Raw genomic sequence first — 16,117 nt, forward strand, 5'->3', positions numbered from 1 at the left:
TCTGTGCCCACGAACAATGACGCCACACGCGCAGACAACCGTCACCGCATCTGCTTACGTCTGCTAGTCAAAGTTGGGCGACGGCACAACGCTCCAGCGCGACTGTGCTGGTGGTACCATCAAGTTGCCTGCGGTCAGCCACGCATCATTTCCTGATTTCGTCCACTGTCCGCTATTTACCATTATTTTTTCTCTATGGTAGCAGGGGGGACGAGGCGGAAAGAAACCCACGAAATCAAGGCAGAGGCAACCTACGAAGATGGGAGGCGGCTACTGAAAGAATTGCAGCCATGGCGTATTAACAGATACCGGAGTATGACGACGACAGGGATAACTGGTAGGCGGACGTCATCAAAGTAGAGGTATACTTTCAAGCAATGGGCATAAGCGACCAGGTTAAAAAGAGGGCGTTGCTTCTCGTGAGGTTGAACACACGCACCCTCCACACGCTGCCTTAAACAGTGGCACGAAGGAAGCCTAATGCGATCACCTTAGACAAAGTCATCAATTCCTTGAATGGTTACTTTGGTACCAAGCTACACAAGGGAGCCTGTTCATGAATTTTTCCCAAAACAGAGGACAACTGCTGACAACTGCAATTTTGTGACAGTACTGAACCGAATGCTTCAAAACCCTATTGCGTGTGTTGTCAAGTCTAGCGCGCTGAAAACGCACTTGCAAATGCACTTGGTACTCCCCGACCTAGCGTATCCGGTAATGGCGCACAATAAACATTCGCAATACTTGAGAACAATATAAACATATGAGTACGCGCACCAGTGTAGTACCCGCAATCGAGCGGAAAGAGCAGTCTGCGCAAAAAAAAAAGAACGAAAAAAAAAAAAAGCAGACGGCCTCATGAGAATGGGTAACTGCAGGATAGAAGGCAATTTAGATAATCTTTTTATTTGCTCAAGCGCCTCACTCAGTTCCGGAAAATGTCCTTCTGAGCTTGCTTTGGGCTGCTGTATCCGATCTGGCTTGGACATTTTATTCCCTCCCATTTACCCAGGACCCACGAAAACTCCCGATTGGCCATGATCGTTAAGCCAATTGGCCCCATTGGCACACTGATCCGGTGTACTTGCATAGACACACGCTGAATCGGATTACTGACCCACCCCTACAGGATACCTCTACAGATAGCTGCGAAGTTTCCCTACGTTGTCTAAAACGATGACGCAGACCCCCACAACGTTTCCAGTATTAAGCAAAGATAACTGCGGATAGCCACTCACAGCCGCCCTATCATCTAGGCTATTGTTTCGCGGCCCAGTGTGGCCGCGAGTTTACGTACCAAGCGGCTTGACTGCGCACGTTTCATATTTATTCTTTTGCCTTGCTTCGACGTAAATAAATAAATAAACAAATAAAAAAACGTTCTTCTGAGGTCTGCACTCCACCAATGCACGTCGTTAATGGATTGCGGCACACGCTTGGCGTGAGCCAACGATGTAACACTGAGTTATTTTGATATGGACAGTAGGGCCATCCTGTGTTTACAGATTTAGAAACAGGCAGTATGACCAAAAGCAGCTCAAAATTGAACCATGTTAACTTAAAGAAAGTGCAGCATAAGATATCTAAATGCAAAACAGCACTAAATGACGAAGTTTTAGTGAAGCTGTAATGAATGAGGAAGGTCAGAATATTGAGAAAGGGCTTTAAAAGATCTGGAAACAAACGTATTAAGCAAGCATATGCCTGAGAGCTGGCGACAGGGTTGGATTCATTTGATGTATAAATGGGAAGGGGATAAGGCCAAAACAAAATATTTCAAGCAGATTGCCATAACTTCAATTACTGACAAGCTGGCAATGCAGGTATAAACAAAAAATGAAGACCTGGATTGAAAATAACAAGATACTGGAAGAGCTTCAAAACGGCTTCAGAAATGATATAAGCTTAGATTTATGCTACAGAATGCACAGAAATAGGGCAAAATATTCTGAAGAGAAGGTGAGTACATCGAGGCACCTGCCACAAGCGATATCTTACCGTTGCAGGTGGGAAGGGAACTCGAGACCCGAAAGTGCAATGTTCCAGAGTGACACATAACTTACACACCCACCATTATGCTTTCGCCCATTAACCCAACATGCGAAGCAAGCAGCGTAACTATCACTTGTCTTAGCGAAATGATGCTGTAACCGGGGCACACCTTCAAAGGGAGTCGTTTATTTTGGACCTTGCTTGCTTTTCGTCGTGAGACAAACAGTGATAGCGTACAACCTACGTCATGGCTACGTAAAATCACTCCGTCGCTACGCAGTACTCATTTTTGTAGCGAAAGCTACATTCCACGAACGAGAAGTTTCGCGTCGCGGGAGGCACAGAGTCGTTGCCTACCAACCGCCACAGCTGGCGGATGCCACGCGCTCGCCGCGCCATCTGGTAATAAAGAAGCAACCAGAAGAAGAAGATGTCCCTTCTTTAATACAAAACCACATAGCTAGACAACCAGACTAGCCTGGACTTGCAATCAAGGTTTAGATGACATAGCCGAGCTAAGCTACTGCGAATTTTATCCTGGGCCGGTCTCCTCATAAAAAACAAAAACAAAATACAATCGTCTCCAGCGGGAACCGAACCTCATCCCTCGGATTGGACTAGATTAGATTGTACTGGATTAGATTGGACTCGATAGGACTGGTTTCGATTGGACATGTTGGGATTGAATTGGACAGAATTGGTTGGATTGTATTTGACGGGAATGAACTGTACTTGATTGGACTGGATTTGATTAGGCTGGATTGATTTAGAATGAATTAGATTAGATTCGACTGAACTGAATCACACTTAATTGGATGGGATTAGATTTTATTGGAGATGAGTAGGCAACCCAGCGCCAGGAACACATTCTTTGGCTACGTATATCCAGGCCTAGTTGAGCTAAGCCACAGCCAATTTTTTGGCTCCTTTTTAAGCCGCAGGGAGCTAGCGGACGCCAGCCATGGCCGCTCGATGGAAGCGCGCTTCCATCGAGCGGCCGTGCATCAGCAGACGCTCACTTGCGCAGAGTCCGCGTCGAAAAAGAAAAAAAAAACAAACAAAAAAAGCACATACTAAAAGCGTGTCACATAGTTCACACATAAAGGCAGGAACATGTACTCACACCACCCTCTTATACTACATAGACGCCACGTTGACGTTGAAAAAGAAACCCACACGCCACAACTGCGGTCGTCCTGAAAAATGGTAAAGAGTAAGAAAAGTGTAAGAAAGAAGACTCGAGACATCGGCGTCGGCCGCACGAGGGTTGATTTTAGTAGGAGAAAAGTTACCAAAAGACAAAACAAGCAGCACGCATAACCCCGCTCAAGCACTAGGAGGGGGTGAGCTGAGAATCTACCCGTGCAGAAAAAACGTGCAAGTACTCGTGATATTTACAACGCCAAAAATGGACACAAAGCAGGCTTACAGAAACGAGAATGCATCAGCTTTATTTGAAGAGTGCGTCTTCGGCAGATATGTCTTGATATAGAGATAGCGCACCTGTCGCATTTGATAAGAAATGTCTTCCGACCCGCGTTCATGCCCATTACCACCGAAATATTAAGACCTGTAAAATTGGTTCCCGCCCCGGCGGGCACGTTTTGATGGAGGCGGTCGAATTTACTCGGGCTCTCTAAGCCCTATAGCATCCTTCATAATTATTTTGAGTATTTGTGAAGTTCCCTAAAACTCCAAAAATTGCCGCTTGCCTATTTTGCTATTGCCTCTCTCAGAAGCACTAACAGTGATGCACCTGTAACGTGCTCGCCCGTTTCCCGCCCTCACCGGTGCCTGTTGTGCGTGTTTTTGCCCTCAAATCCACGCAGAGTATTTACACTGCGCATGTCTTCAATGGGAACTCGACAAATTTCCTCAGTGCAAGCGGGCCTGACCCGATTGCGCGCTCTTTTCCGAACTCTGAGATTAGCTGCTGCCCAGTATGTTGCCATGAGCATTACGTTTTCGATGATATTGATTCTTATTATTTTCCTGCGGCAGGGAGTCGTGCATGGGCGTGGGTTTCAGCGGCTGCAGAGAATGCAGGCGGCTGGTGTCTCGCGTCCCGTTCTCCACAAAAGAAAATTTCTGCTTGGCTCAGCTTCGTTTCTGGTGTTCGATTGGGCTATGTGGACAATGTTCTTGCAACTGAAAAATCGAAAATAATGAAAAAAGCAAATACGTGCGCTGCCCTCCGCAAGAGTCGCATACACGTGGAAGAATAACGCCGAGGCGAAGAGAAACGGAACAGCGACCGTAGTGAGGGCGCCTGTGCACAAGGCGGCACCGAGAAAAGATAGGGAGGCACTGCTTCTCGCGATGATAGGCTGAACTAAACTGTAGCGGCGAGATCGCGCAGAGAATTTCATTCAGGTGGTAATATGAGAAAACGGCCTTCTCGTTAGCAGCTAAAATAAGCGCTCCTCAATTTGAATGGTAAAATAAATGTAGAGGGCAGCCCAAAATGGCAGGTCTTCCTTATTTTTCCAAAAAGCCTTCCGAACGGGTGCGGACCACTTTTCAAAGGAGGCTAAGGAGCTTGGAAGAGCGCAGCGGTGTACGATTATGTATGAGGCTAAACACTGGCTATGCTACGCAGGGGAACACGTGGGTAGTGAGCGTTGAGATACATTGTACGTGAAGAAAACTAAAGGCGGTAGGTGCGCATGATGGAAAAAAAGTACGAACAAAGAGCGTGGAACCTCTCCGCTTTGACTACACCTCTTCATTTGATACCCTTCCACACCGACCAACGCTGCCAGGAAGAGAGAAAATGAAACGAATAAAGCGAGTAAAGGCGGCGAGGACTACTTAGATATGATGTTGTTCGACTCCACCATTGCTTTCGCGTGACGAGAACCAACAGAAACTAAAAACCGAACCCCACCTTCCTACTTTGGAGCAGCAGAGAAGGAAAGGCTGGCGACGTACTGATGCCAGTGGCTATACCAGCAGCATGTTTGCTCAACAGCTTCGAGGACATTAAACAAGACACATTGAAGGAAACATAATGGCATTGGACACGACGATATTATGCATAGTTCAAGGATTTGAAAGTTAAAATGGAAAATGGCAAGACAGGACAGGTAATGCGACTCCATGTTGGCGCAACTATATGAACACACTCTATGGAGAAAAACTACGTTTCGGAAATGTACTGCTATTGGATACTACGAACTCAGACTAGTTTGCAAGAGACGCTCAGAAATTGCAAAAAAGCGAATAATGAACAGTCGCTGCACAATGAAATCGCCGTCGAAAGAGGATGCGAACATCAAATACAATAAGCGGTCTGAAGATAGATTTTTGCAACATCTTTTTAAAACTTGGCAGTTAGAGAACGATATACAGCTTGGTATTGTCAGCGTACAGAGGTATCGGAGTAAATGAACTAGGTGGGAGAGAGGATAAATTTTACTCACAAGAAAACTCTACAATACCCAGAAATGTGGCTCAACAAACACAAACACAAGCGAAGAGACAACCCACACGCGCACACTACCAACTGTAATATGGATCTGAACACACTTCCTCTTCACCACTCCTCTTCTCCTACACTCAAGTACATCTTCTCATATTCCTCTTCTTGGCACGTTCTTCCCCGCAGAGCATAAACATCGTCCAAGCATGGCAGTCACCAATTCTACACACACGAGCATCTCCACATCTCTGCTTTGCCCAGCAGCTAATACCACGCTGGACAGTCACAAAGTCCACCACATAGTCACATTGTCACACACTAACAACCACCACCACAGTTGGTAGTGTGCGCGTGTGTTGTGTCTCTTCCCTACTGAAAAATCCTGTATAAAATTCGTACAGGAAATCGTATACAGGTTTACTGTACAGGATCTGGGTTACAGGATTGGGGGCTATTTCAGCAAATTCCTGTACTGCCCTGGAAAGTCCGGAATGAAACCGCGCGGAGCTCTGATACCGGAATGGCCTGTATGGTTGATGGCCCTCGTTTCAGGGAAGAAACGCGTCGCCAGGGTGGAAAAAGCATGCAACAATATAAAATAAAACGACTACATTTAAAATAATAAATAAAATAAAAAACTTTTACTACCGAATATGGAATCGAACCTCGGTCCTTATGTTCTACAGACGGGCACCTTAACCACTACTATACAGCATATTATGGTTACAGCGGTTATTATTCAGTATATGTAGCTACTTTTGCTCTTTCGTACTTTTCCTTGGCAGTAGAGTTTGTGGCCGTAATTCACCGATTGCCCTTTAAACACGCTGAATATCTTTGCAGGCTATCACGAGGGTTCACAAATGTGCCGTATCTTTATAATGCGTCGCTTTATTGAAGGCAAACCGCACGATATCATAATTTACTAGTGCTGATGTGTTTTTCGTCTACGAACGCTTGTAAGTTTTCCTCCATACAGAGATATCCGGTGCACTAATACTTGTAATACTGGGCGTTTTAGCTTCACGTGCTACCAGCGGAGCATGGATGTCAATGAATACACTTCCGACTGAGCGGTTTCAATATGTAAACATTCGAGAACGGGTCGCCCGGTGTGCGGCTATCTGCGCATCTTTCGATGGTCAGCGATGTTTGTTTATTTTTTCTCGAACAGTTTTTTGTCATCGCTATAGCGAAACGATACTTTCGTGCTTCTACTTTCGTGTTGTAGGCGGCAGATCTTCAGTCGTAGATATGAAGACGTACCGCAAGATCGTACGAGCTGCAGCGACTGTTGTACGCGCAAAAGCGACGCGACGCGCGTATATGCTTGCTAGCGCACACTTCGACAGCTTCGCATTTTCGAGGTATTTGGGAAACGAAGCGTGCCCTTTATATACAGAACAGTTGTATAATATGTTTGGTATCATGCTTAATTAGTGCGCTGGCGTGTCGGCATGGTCATTCTGGTTGAGCTTCGTCGATCGGCCCGGCTTCTGTTCAGAAGCGGAATACTCTGCCCGGTATCAGTTCCAGAAATGACGCGTTCGTACGGTTTCTGGTTAATTGATACAGGCTGAACACTACATAACACCATTACATTTGAAAAAGAAAAGAAAAAAAGAAAAAGAAACAAAAAGAAAATAGAAAAGGAAACAAAATTTACATGTGATTCGAACTTTGGTCTTTTCAGCCAGCAAGCACGCACTTTAACCACTACACCACAGCAGTTTTTTTTTTATTTCCTGACCGAGGACGTACACAAAAAAGACACATGTGACATCATTAACATGACAAAATAAAAGATCAAGCATTGACTTAAAGCTTCGGCCTTCCTTAGCTGAAGTTGTCGGATTAAAAATCCCTCATATGTGACAACCCTTCAAAACTAACCAACCATTCTGACTCTAGTTTTAACGCTTTCTGTTCATCCATATATGCCCGTATGCTCTCTCTAAAGAGCTGTCTCGCTGAACGTGCATCGACGTCACCATGCTCTACAGCCATTCTGCTTTTCCATATGCTGTGGAGAGCCAGTAGCATCAAAAGATCCAACGGTGTATCATTGTTCGCTTCTACTGGCAAGAATCGAATACCATGTGGGCTTATGGGTAGTTCCTTTTTAAGCGTCCTCTGGAGCACGTCCCATAAAAATACGGCGTTCCAGCATTCGAGAAACACGTGTTCAATCGTCTCCTCTTTCCTGCATATTATGCAGTGGACACCCCAGGGTACAAAAAGCCCTTTCTGTTCCTTCCATTTCTTTACCTCCAATGTTCCAGTGTGCAGCTCAAAAAAGAACTTTTTCATCCCTGCCGGTACCATCATCCTCTTCACTCTTTTAAGAACATTTTTGCCCCCGGTAGACGAGTACACAGCTCTGTACAACGGTTCTGGAAGCACCACATCGCACAAGTCTTTATACAGTTTTTTCCGGTTTACACTCCACAAATAGTATAAAGTAAACCGCACCATCAAGAACCTGTACGCCAAGACCACTTCCCTTAGATACCCGTGGACACCTCCTGACATGCGGTCAGAAGAAACGACAATTCCCGGGAGAGCTTGACCCAGGCGTAACTGACAGACCGTACGAAGAAATGGATTTTTCACATTCCTCAAAAACATGAAACGATTGACTAACTGGCGCAGAAACAGATGTGCCAAACCAAGCCCGCCGTCCTTCACCCGGCGGAAGAGATTTGTCCGACTTGTCCGTTCCCACGAAGACCCCCACACAAAGACGGCAAAGATACGATGCATCTTTTGGACATTAGCTGTTGAACAATATAACACTTGAAGCACGTACCAAACTTTTGTCACTAAAAACAAATTACAAATCGTGGCCTTCGCAAACACCGACCACTGCCATCCATTCCATTTGTCCACTCTATCTTTCAATTTACCGACTTGGTTTTTCCAGTATGGGTCACTGTCCCGATACGATTCAAGAGGGGCACCAAGGTAGCTGACAGGGTTGGTAACAAATTTCATGTTAGCAAAAATGCCTGGAGTCGCTGGCCAGTCACCGTGCCAGAAGCCCAGGCACTTGCCCCAGTTAACAGCACTGCCGCTTACAGCACAAAAATCTTTTACAGTTTTCACAACTTCTACGAAGCTTTCGTAGTCTACACAAAACATCGCGACATCATCGGCATAAACCAAAAGCTTCACTTCTGCTTGATGCAGCTTGAAGCCCCGCATTTTCTCATGCTTGATAATGCTTAAACATAAGGGTTCAAGATAGATACAAAAGAGAAGAGGTGAAAGGGGGCAACCTTGACGAACTGAGCGTTGGACAGCAATACTTTCACCGACAGATTTGTTCACAATTAGTCTAGTTGTACAAGCACTGTAAGCCATAGCCACTCCTTCTCTGATGACGCATCTGACCTTGACATAGTCTAATATACACAAAAGCAAGTCGTGGGGCACTCTATCAAAAGCCTTTTCAAGATCTATTTGGAGCATTGCTACTCCAAGTCCACCAGCATCGCAACATTCAAGAATGGCCCTCGCGATGTGAATGTTCGTAAAAATGGACCTGTCTTTAATACCGCATTTTTGGTGGTCTCCAACAATATCTTTAATAACTGTTTGCAGTCTTTTAGCTAGTATTTTCATAAAAATTTTATAGTCGACATTGGTTAAACTAATCGGCCGGTAAGAGGTAACACTGCGTAATTGACCTCGGTCCTCCGTTTTGGGAATTAGCACAGTATGAGAAGATGCAAAGGACGGCGGCAGCACATTAAGGTCATATGCTTCATTATACACAATTTCCAGTACCGGCGAGAGAAAATCCTGGAAAGCTTTATAAAATGCGGCGCTAAGTCCATCAGGGCCAGGCGATTGGCCGGGGTACAAATTCCCAATAGCGCATTTCACTTCGTCCTCCATGATGGGGGTCTCTAGCACACGTGTCGTCTTTTCGTCGAGTTGTGGCATTAAAGGCAAATAAACTCTCTTGAAACTCTCGATATCAACTGCACATCGTGCGAACTGCTGACGATAATGCTCGAAGAAAGCTTGCTGGATTTCTTTCTTTTCATTGGCAATGGTCCCTTGGTATTCAATTTCATCTATCTGATTCCTTCGAGCGTGCCACTTTTCTGTGCCTAACGCCCTTTTTGTCGGACCTTCCCCCCTTATCAGCCGTTCGGCTCTAGCTCTGACAAGGGCACCGCGATATCGGTCAGCGTCGAGTAGTTCAAGCTTGCCCTTAAGGGCTCGTATGTCGTCTATGAACAAACCGGGGTTATTGCTTTCCACATCGATTAGACGCTGTAGATTCACGCGAAGGGACCTTTCTTCGGCCCTTTCTTGTCTGGCTATAGCGCTCGATCTTTCCAATGCTGTCATTTTGACATTCTGTTTAAAAACCTCCCATTTAGCCCCTAACTTTGTTACGCCTTTGTCATTCATATTTGCTATATGCCTTTCAACGTCGGCTTGGAAACTGTCATCAGTTAATAATTTTGAATTTAACTTCCACATTTGCCAGTCAAATCCTTGACTTTTAGTTTTGTTCCCAGCGATAGTGACGGTGACCAAGCAGTGATCGCTGAACGATACTGGCTTAACGTGGTATTCGTGGCATAGAGGCACCAGATCAAGAGATATGTACATCCTATCGAGTCGAGCGTGGCTAGAAGCCTGGAAATGAATGAACTGTGCCGCTCGTCCACCCTCCAGACACCCAGCTACATCAACAAGGTTAAACTCATTTACCAATTCTGCTAGAACACAGGTGCTGGCATCACTATGCGGCCTTCTACTCGTTTTATCTGATGCGGAGAGTACACAATTGAAGTCTCCCATTATCACAGTTAGCCTTTCAGAGTTGCAATATTGACGAATACCTTCAAAGAAATCGCGCCTTTCGCCCACGCTGTTCGGTGCATAAACACAAATGATGCGCCATTCGTATGAATACAGCACGAGATCGCAAACAACGAAGCGGCCATACGCACAAGTCGTGACAGCTTGAATTGTGACACCAAGGCACTGACGCACAAACAGCACACAACCAGCCGCTGCTCCAACTGCATGACTTACAACGGCATTGTATCTTGAAGTAAAAAGGCTAACCATTCTCCCGGTTTCTTCTTCACCATCAACTTTAGTTTCCTGAATCGCGATGACGTCTAGCTCCAGCTCGCTAACCAAACGAAACAGTTGATTTTGCTTGCGCCTTGCTGCGAGCCCTCGAACATTAATAGTCGCGAATCTAATGGCTTTGTCTAGACAAATCATTGGTGATGAACGAATACCCGGGAGCATGGTCATACCTTTAGTGATGTCTGTGGCCGAGCACCCCTCCATGGTGTCAGGTGTTAAGTCTGAGGTGGGAGCGATGCAGCTCCCCCTCTTTTCTCTAACAAGTTCGACCTAGTCCGATAGGACACCCGCCGTACCGCCGTGGAAGTCTTTGTCGGCGGTCCTTCGACGTCTGCATTCTCGTGACCTGGTGTTCGGTCCTCCGTGTCGTCGTGTGTCCGCTTCGCTACCGCTGCCGAGTTCGCTGCCTCAGATTCGACCATGCTGTCTGTCTCATGAATGAATACTGTGCTGTGACTGACCTCCGTGTCCCCAGTTGAGTTGCTGCTGCTGGCCACCTTAGCGTCCGCGACGCCGACGGAACACGCTTGCAAATTCTTGACACCCTGTTCCTTGACCTCGTCCGCGTTTGGGGAGGGGGGAGTGACCGTTGTTTCTGCTGAGCTGGTCCCTGACTCCTTAGCTGCTTCTTCCGCATCCGCCTCGTCCATGAGGTGTTCCGACATGTCGTCGTTCCTCACGGGCCCTGCGACGTTTGCATACGTCTTTACACACTGCGGTTCGTCGTGGCCGAAACGACGACAACGAGCGCAGCGCGGAACCTGGCACTCCTTCCGGATGTGACCCGTCGTCTTGCAGCGAAGGCACAGGGGAGCCCTGCCCGGAACGACGACGAGCGCTGGCTCACCGGCAACTCGCAGCTGGTGTGGGATGTCGTCAATTTTCACCCCTGTCTTCAGCTTTAGGGACACGGTGCGCGTAGTTGACCCTTTGTCGGTGACGCCTTGTGCGCGCCACCTTTCCCTTGCGATGTCAGACACCGTCCCATACGGCAACAGTGCGGCTCGCACGTCTTCGTCAGGAACGCCATGCAACAGCCAGTGAATCTTTAACCGGACGCCCTGGTCGTTGGGGTCAACGATTACACAGCGATGGTCCTTCACTTTCACATCACTGACAGCGAGCAGCTTACGTGTGGCCTCGGCGTCTTTAAACGTCACTGCCCAAACGTGGTTCATTTGGTACGCCCCCAGGGCGACCACCTCTGGGAGCAATCCAAGACGAACCAACGCGTCCATGAAGTCTTCAACTCGGTATGGTCGAGCCTTCACATCACCATGCATGAAAACAGTATTAAGCACAATGCGCCCGGTTGGCAAACTTGGCAGAATCACCTGATACTCGTCAGCCGAAGCGTCAAAAAACCTGTTTCCGCGGCCGGCCTGGGCCGCAAACGCCGCTCCGCCGGAGCTCATGCTTCTGCGTCCGTACACGCCGGTGGCCGGAAGTAGAAGACCACTACACCACAGCAGGACTCGGTGATGGTGGTTATATATCTGCTTATGTAGTCGAGATTGCTCTTTTGTAGTTTGTGTATTTCTGTAGGGTGTAGAATTTGTGGTCGTAATTGAACGATCGCCCTTTAAACACGCTGCATCTTTTTCCTGGCTGTCACGAAGGGTTATCCGTGTCCCGCATCTCTACAATGGATCGCTTTCTCGCAGACAAACCTCCGAATGTCACAATTTACTAGTGCTGATGTGTTTTGTCATCGTCTTCGAACGCATGCAATTTTTGCTACATATAGATATATGCGGTGCACCAACACTTGTAATACTGCTTGTTTTAGCTTCACCTGCTGCCAGCGGAGCCGCGACGTCAATGAATTTATTTCTGACCAAGTGTTTTGCATGCGTAAATACTCGAGGAAGCGACTCCCGATGTCCGGCTGACCTGCGCATATTTCGATGGTCAGCGATGTTTCATTTATTCTCGAGCGTATTTTATCCGCGCTAACGAAACGCTAAGTTCTTGCTTGCACTTTCGCTTTGAAGGTGGCAGATCTTCAGTCGCAGATTATGAAGGTGCACCGCAAGATCGTACAAGCTGCAGCGACTGTTGCACACGCAAAAACAAAACACGATGCATGTATGTACTTGCTAGCGCACACATCCACAGCTTCATATCTTCTAGGTATGTACGAAACAACGCGTACTCCACATATACAGAAAAGTTTTAACGTATATTATGTATGGTTTCATGCTTATTTAGCGTGAAGGCATGTTCCGACGTGGTCATCCTGGCTGAGCTTCTCGATCCGCCCGAGTTGTACTGAGAAGCGGAAATACTCTGTCCTGTATCAGTTTCATTCATATGGGATTTGTCCGGTTTCTGTTAAACCGGACATGACCTGTCCTGTATATGAGCTCAATACAGGACTGGTCCGCCCTGTTTCATATCCATACCAGATTGGGATGTCATGTATAAGTTATATGGTCTGCCCTGTATTAACTCGATACCGGACTGGATCGTCCGGATTGAGATTCATTCCGGACATGACCTGTCCGATATAAACCCGTTTGAGCTGCATACAGGACTGGTCCGCCCTGTTTTATATCCATACCGGACTGGGATGTCATGTATAAGATGCATCTATAAATGGTCTGCCCTGTATTAACTCTATACAGGACTGCACCGTCCGGATTGAGATTCACACCGGACATGACCTGTCTGATATAAACCTGTTTAAGCTTCATGCAGGACTGCTCACTCCGGTATCAAATTTATACGGGATAATACAGTACCGGTTCAAACCCGTTTGTCGCGATACGGGATGTTTCACTAGGGTTCGCTTGTGTTTGTGTTTGTTGCGCCACATTTCTGGGTTTTATGCAGCACCAGCGAGCCCCTCAAGCTGTTATTTTAAGAAAACTCGAATACCTCCATGATAAGGTTGCTCATTCGAAGAGTCTTCACCAGCCTGGCACGGTCGATTAGTGTAGTCTGCCGTCGCCTGAGGCAAGATGACCCAGGGGGTTTGGGTCGGGGAGCGAATTAACAGGGCATTGATTGGGTGTGCGCATTGATACGCGGCACCTTAGTTTGTTATTGACGTGATAAGGAACGCGCTAAGTGACGTCAGCAGGGGCGGCACAAAAACCAAGGACCTGCATGTGCGCAGCCGGAAAGCAGCTTTCTTCTGAAAGTCCCAGTGCCTACTAACTTAGCACAACTGCGTTCGTTACTTAGTCTCAAGTTAGGGTCCTTGGTATCTCGGCAGTAGCTTGGAGGAGAGGCCAGGTGACACACACGGCACACGTAGCCAAACACGGGCTTGCGGAAGAAAGCTATCGGCGACGTGAGCTGAGTCAAAACGATTTTTCTGTCGGCCCTGGTCGGCAGACGTGAACGAACGGACGAGCTTCCTGCACTCCTCAGCGTATCTTGAGGCTTCAGACACAGTGTTGGCTTCAGAATTGGATTGGTAAATCAGAAGAATCGGGCCGGAAGAAAGTATGGTGTCGAGTGGCGAAGATGGCTCACGACCATAAATAGGAAAAATGGCGAGAATCCCGTAGTGTTCTGCGTAGCGGGGTTATATGCATACGTGATGAAGGGTAGCAATGTGTCCCAGTTGGAATAGTCGGCAGCTACGTACATCGACAACATGTCACCTAGGGTTTGGTTGAATTTTTCAGTCAGACCATTAGTCTGCGGGTGGTAGGCCGTAGTAGTGCGATGGGTGATATTCCATTGCTGCAGGAGGGAGGAAACCACTTCAGATAAGAATACACAACCACAGTCGCTCAAACGCTCTAAAGTTCCCGTGGCGCTCTATGACGAAGGATGAAGTGGTGTAAGGTGAAGGTGGCAACATCGCGTGCTGTAGCAGCAGGTAGAGCGGCGGTTTCGGCATAACGGGTGCGATGATCTACCGCTATAATGACCCAGCGGTTTCCGGTTGTAGTGTAGGGAAGCGTGCCGTAGAGGTCAATGCCTACTCGGTCGAAAGGTCTTGATGGGCAAGTAAGAGGCTGCATAGGGCCGGTGGAGCGACAGAACTTGCAGACGTAAGTGTAATTTGAGCGCCAGTAGAAACTCAAGCGAAGCGGAATACAAGTATTGAATGAGCTAGCGTGAGCGGCTTGCGGGTAAGTGTGAAATGAAGCGCAGATTTCTGAACGAAAGTGTCGAGGAGTGACCAGCACCCATTTGCGGCCGGAAGATAGATAATTTCGGCGGTTAACAGGCCATCGCGAATTGTAAAATGAGCCTCTTGGCGGCGAAATGCACAAGGCGTCGAAGTGGGCGAAGGGGCCGAAAGGAAAGCGAGAATGTAGGCGATCAATGGATCTCTGGGCTACAGGACTGCCATGTTGGTCAAAGACAAGAAACTGCAGTCAATGGGAGAATCGGAAATACTTTCAAGGGGTAGCGGAGAGCGAGACAGTGCGTCGGCGTCGTTATATGCTTCCTTCCAGATCGATACACAACACGAATATGATATTTTTGAAGCCGTAATGCACAGCGAGCGAGGCGGCCAGTTGGATCCTTAAGGGAGGAGAGCCAACACAGAGAATGGTAGTCTGTAATGACTTCGAAGGGTTGGCCGTACACATAAAGGCGGAATTTCCCTATCGCCCAAACTATGGCTACCCTTACGGAAATCCCATATCTGCTCCAGATATGGAACATATGCTGCCAGATACAAATATATAAGGCAGCAAACAAGACCTTATCTGGGCCAGATAAGGTCATATATGTGCAAAATGTTGCCCTTATATGGCTCAGATTTGGCCATATGCAGCATATAATCCTTATCTGAACGGGTAGTGGGACCTTATATGGCTTGATCAGGGGCATATATGGTATCCTCGCGACCTTATGTGGCCTGATATAGGGCATATATGGCATCATCATGACCTTATATAGACAGACCAGGGCCATATATGCCTGGCGTCAACAGGACTTTATATAACCTCATTGGGGCCTTAATTATGTAGGCGCCATAGTTATTGTATATTAGCAATATATGGCCTTCGTTACCTTCTGCAAATATCCAATATTGGCATCATGTGGTCGAGCTTCAATTTTTCTACACTCAGCATGGCCTGCATGCTTAGTGTTAATTGTATCAAATTTAAAAAATAGCTACGACTCCTAATATTTCAAATGTTCTGCAGATTTCGCTGCACTATAATTATTACACCATGTGTTCCTTAATCCAGGAGGGTGCTGGGTTATAGCTACATGCTCCTCTTTCCGCCTACTAACTCGCATTTTCATTTAAAATGCGGCCGCAGTCCGGTGCACAAAAGCATGGTCAGTTAAGTTGAGCGATTCAAAATATCAAGAAAATGAAGGCAGTTCAGTATTCGGCCCCCTCCGCTCTGTCAGACGGTGACTCACCCTCAGCGACAGCTGGCGGTTGCTTCGTCGAGGGCCGCAGTGGCTAGACAGTGACTCCTCCTCTCCTGCGTTCCCCTCTTCCCTCTCAGACAGCGGCGGCCCCTGCATCGCTGGCTCGCATTTCATCTCTCCTCCTCGCTCCCACGCTCTATACCGCGTAGGCCGCGAGCTCTCCGTTTTGTGTGTGCTTACTTGTTTCCCCTCCCCCTTTCCACTCCGTGCGCCTAAGCACTT

The 16,117-nt window shown here is 47.2% G+C and overlaps 1 protein-coding gene across 1 annotated transcript in view; it reads left to right on the forward strand.

Annotated features, from left to right (window-relative positions):
• The window catches only part of LOC146206774 (uncharacterized), a 197,270-nt gene that overhangs the window by 7,977 nt on the left and 173,176 nt on the right, over positions 1–16,117 (forward strand). The window contains exon 5 of the mRNA XM_084575576.1: positions 306–313. Coding sequence (XP_084431702.1) covers positions 306–313 — 8 coding nt within the window. The remainder of the gene's footprint in view (positions 1–305; positions 314–16,117) is intronic.

The sequence above is a fragment of the Amblyomma maculatum genome, chromosome 1, assembly GCF_055883805.1.
Source record: "Amblyomma maculatum isolate TAMU_Amacu chromosome 1, ASM5588380v1, whole genome shotgun sequence".
Taxonomy (NCBI): domain Eukaryota; kingdom Metazoa; phylum Arthropoda; class Arachnida; order Ixodida; family Ixodidae; genus Amblyomma; species Amblyomma maculatum.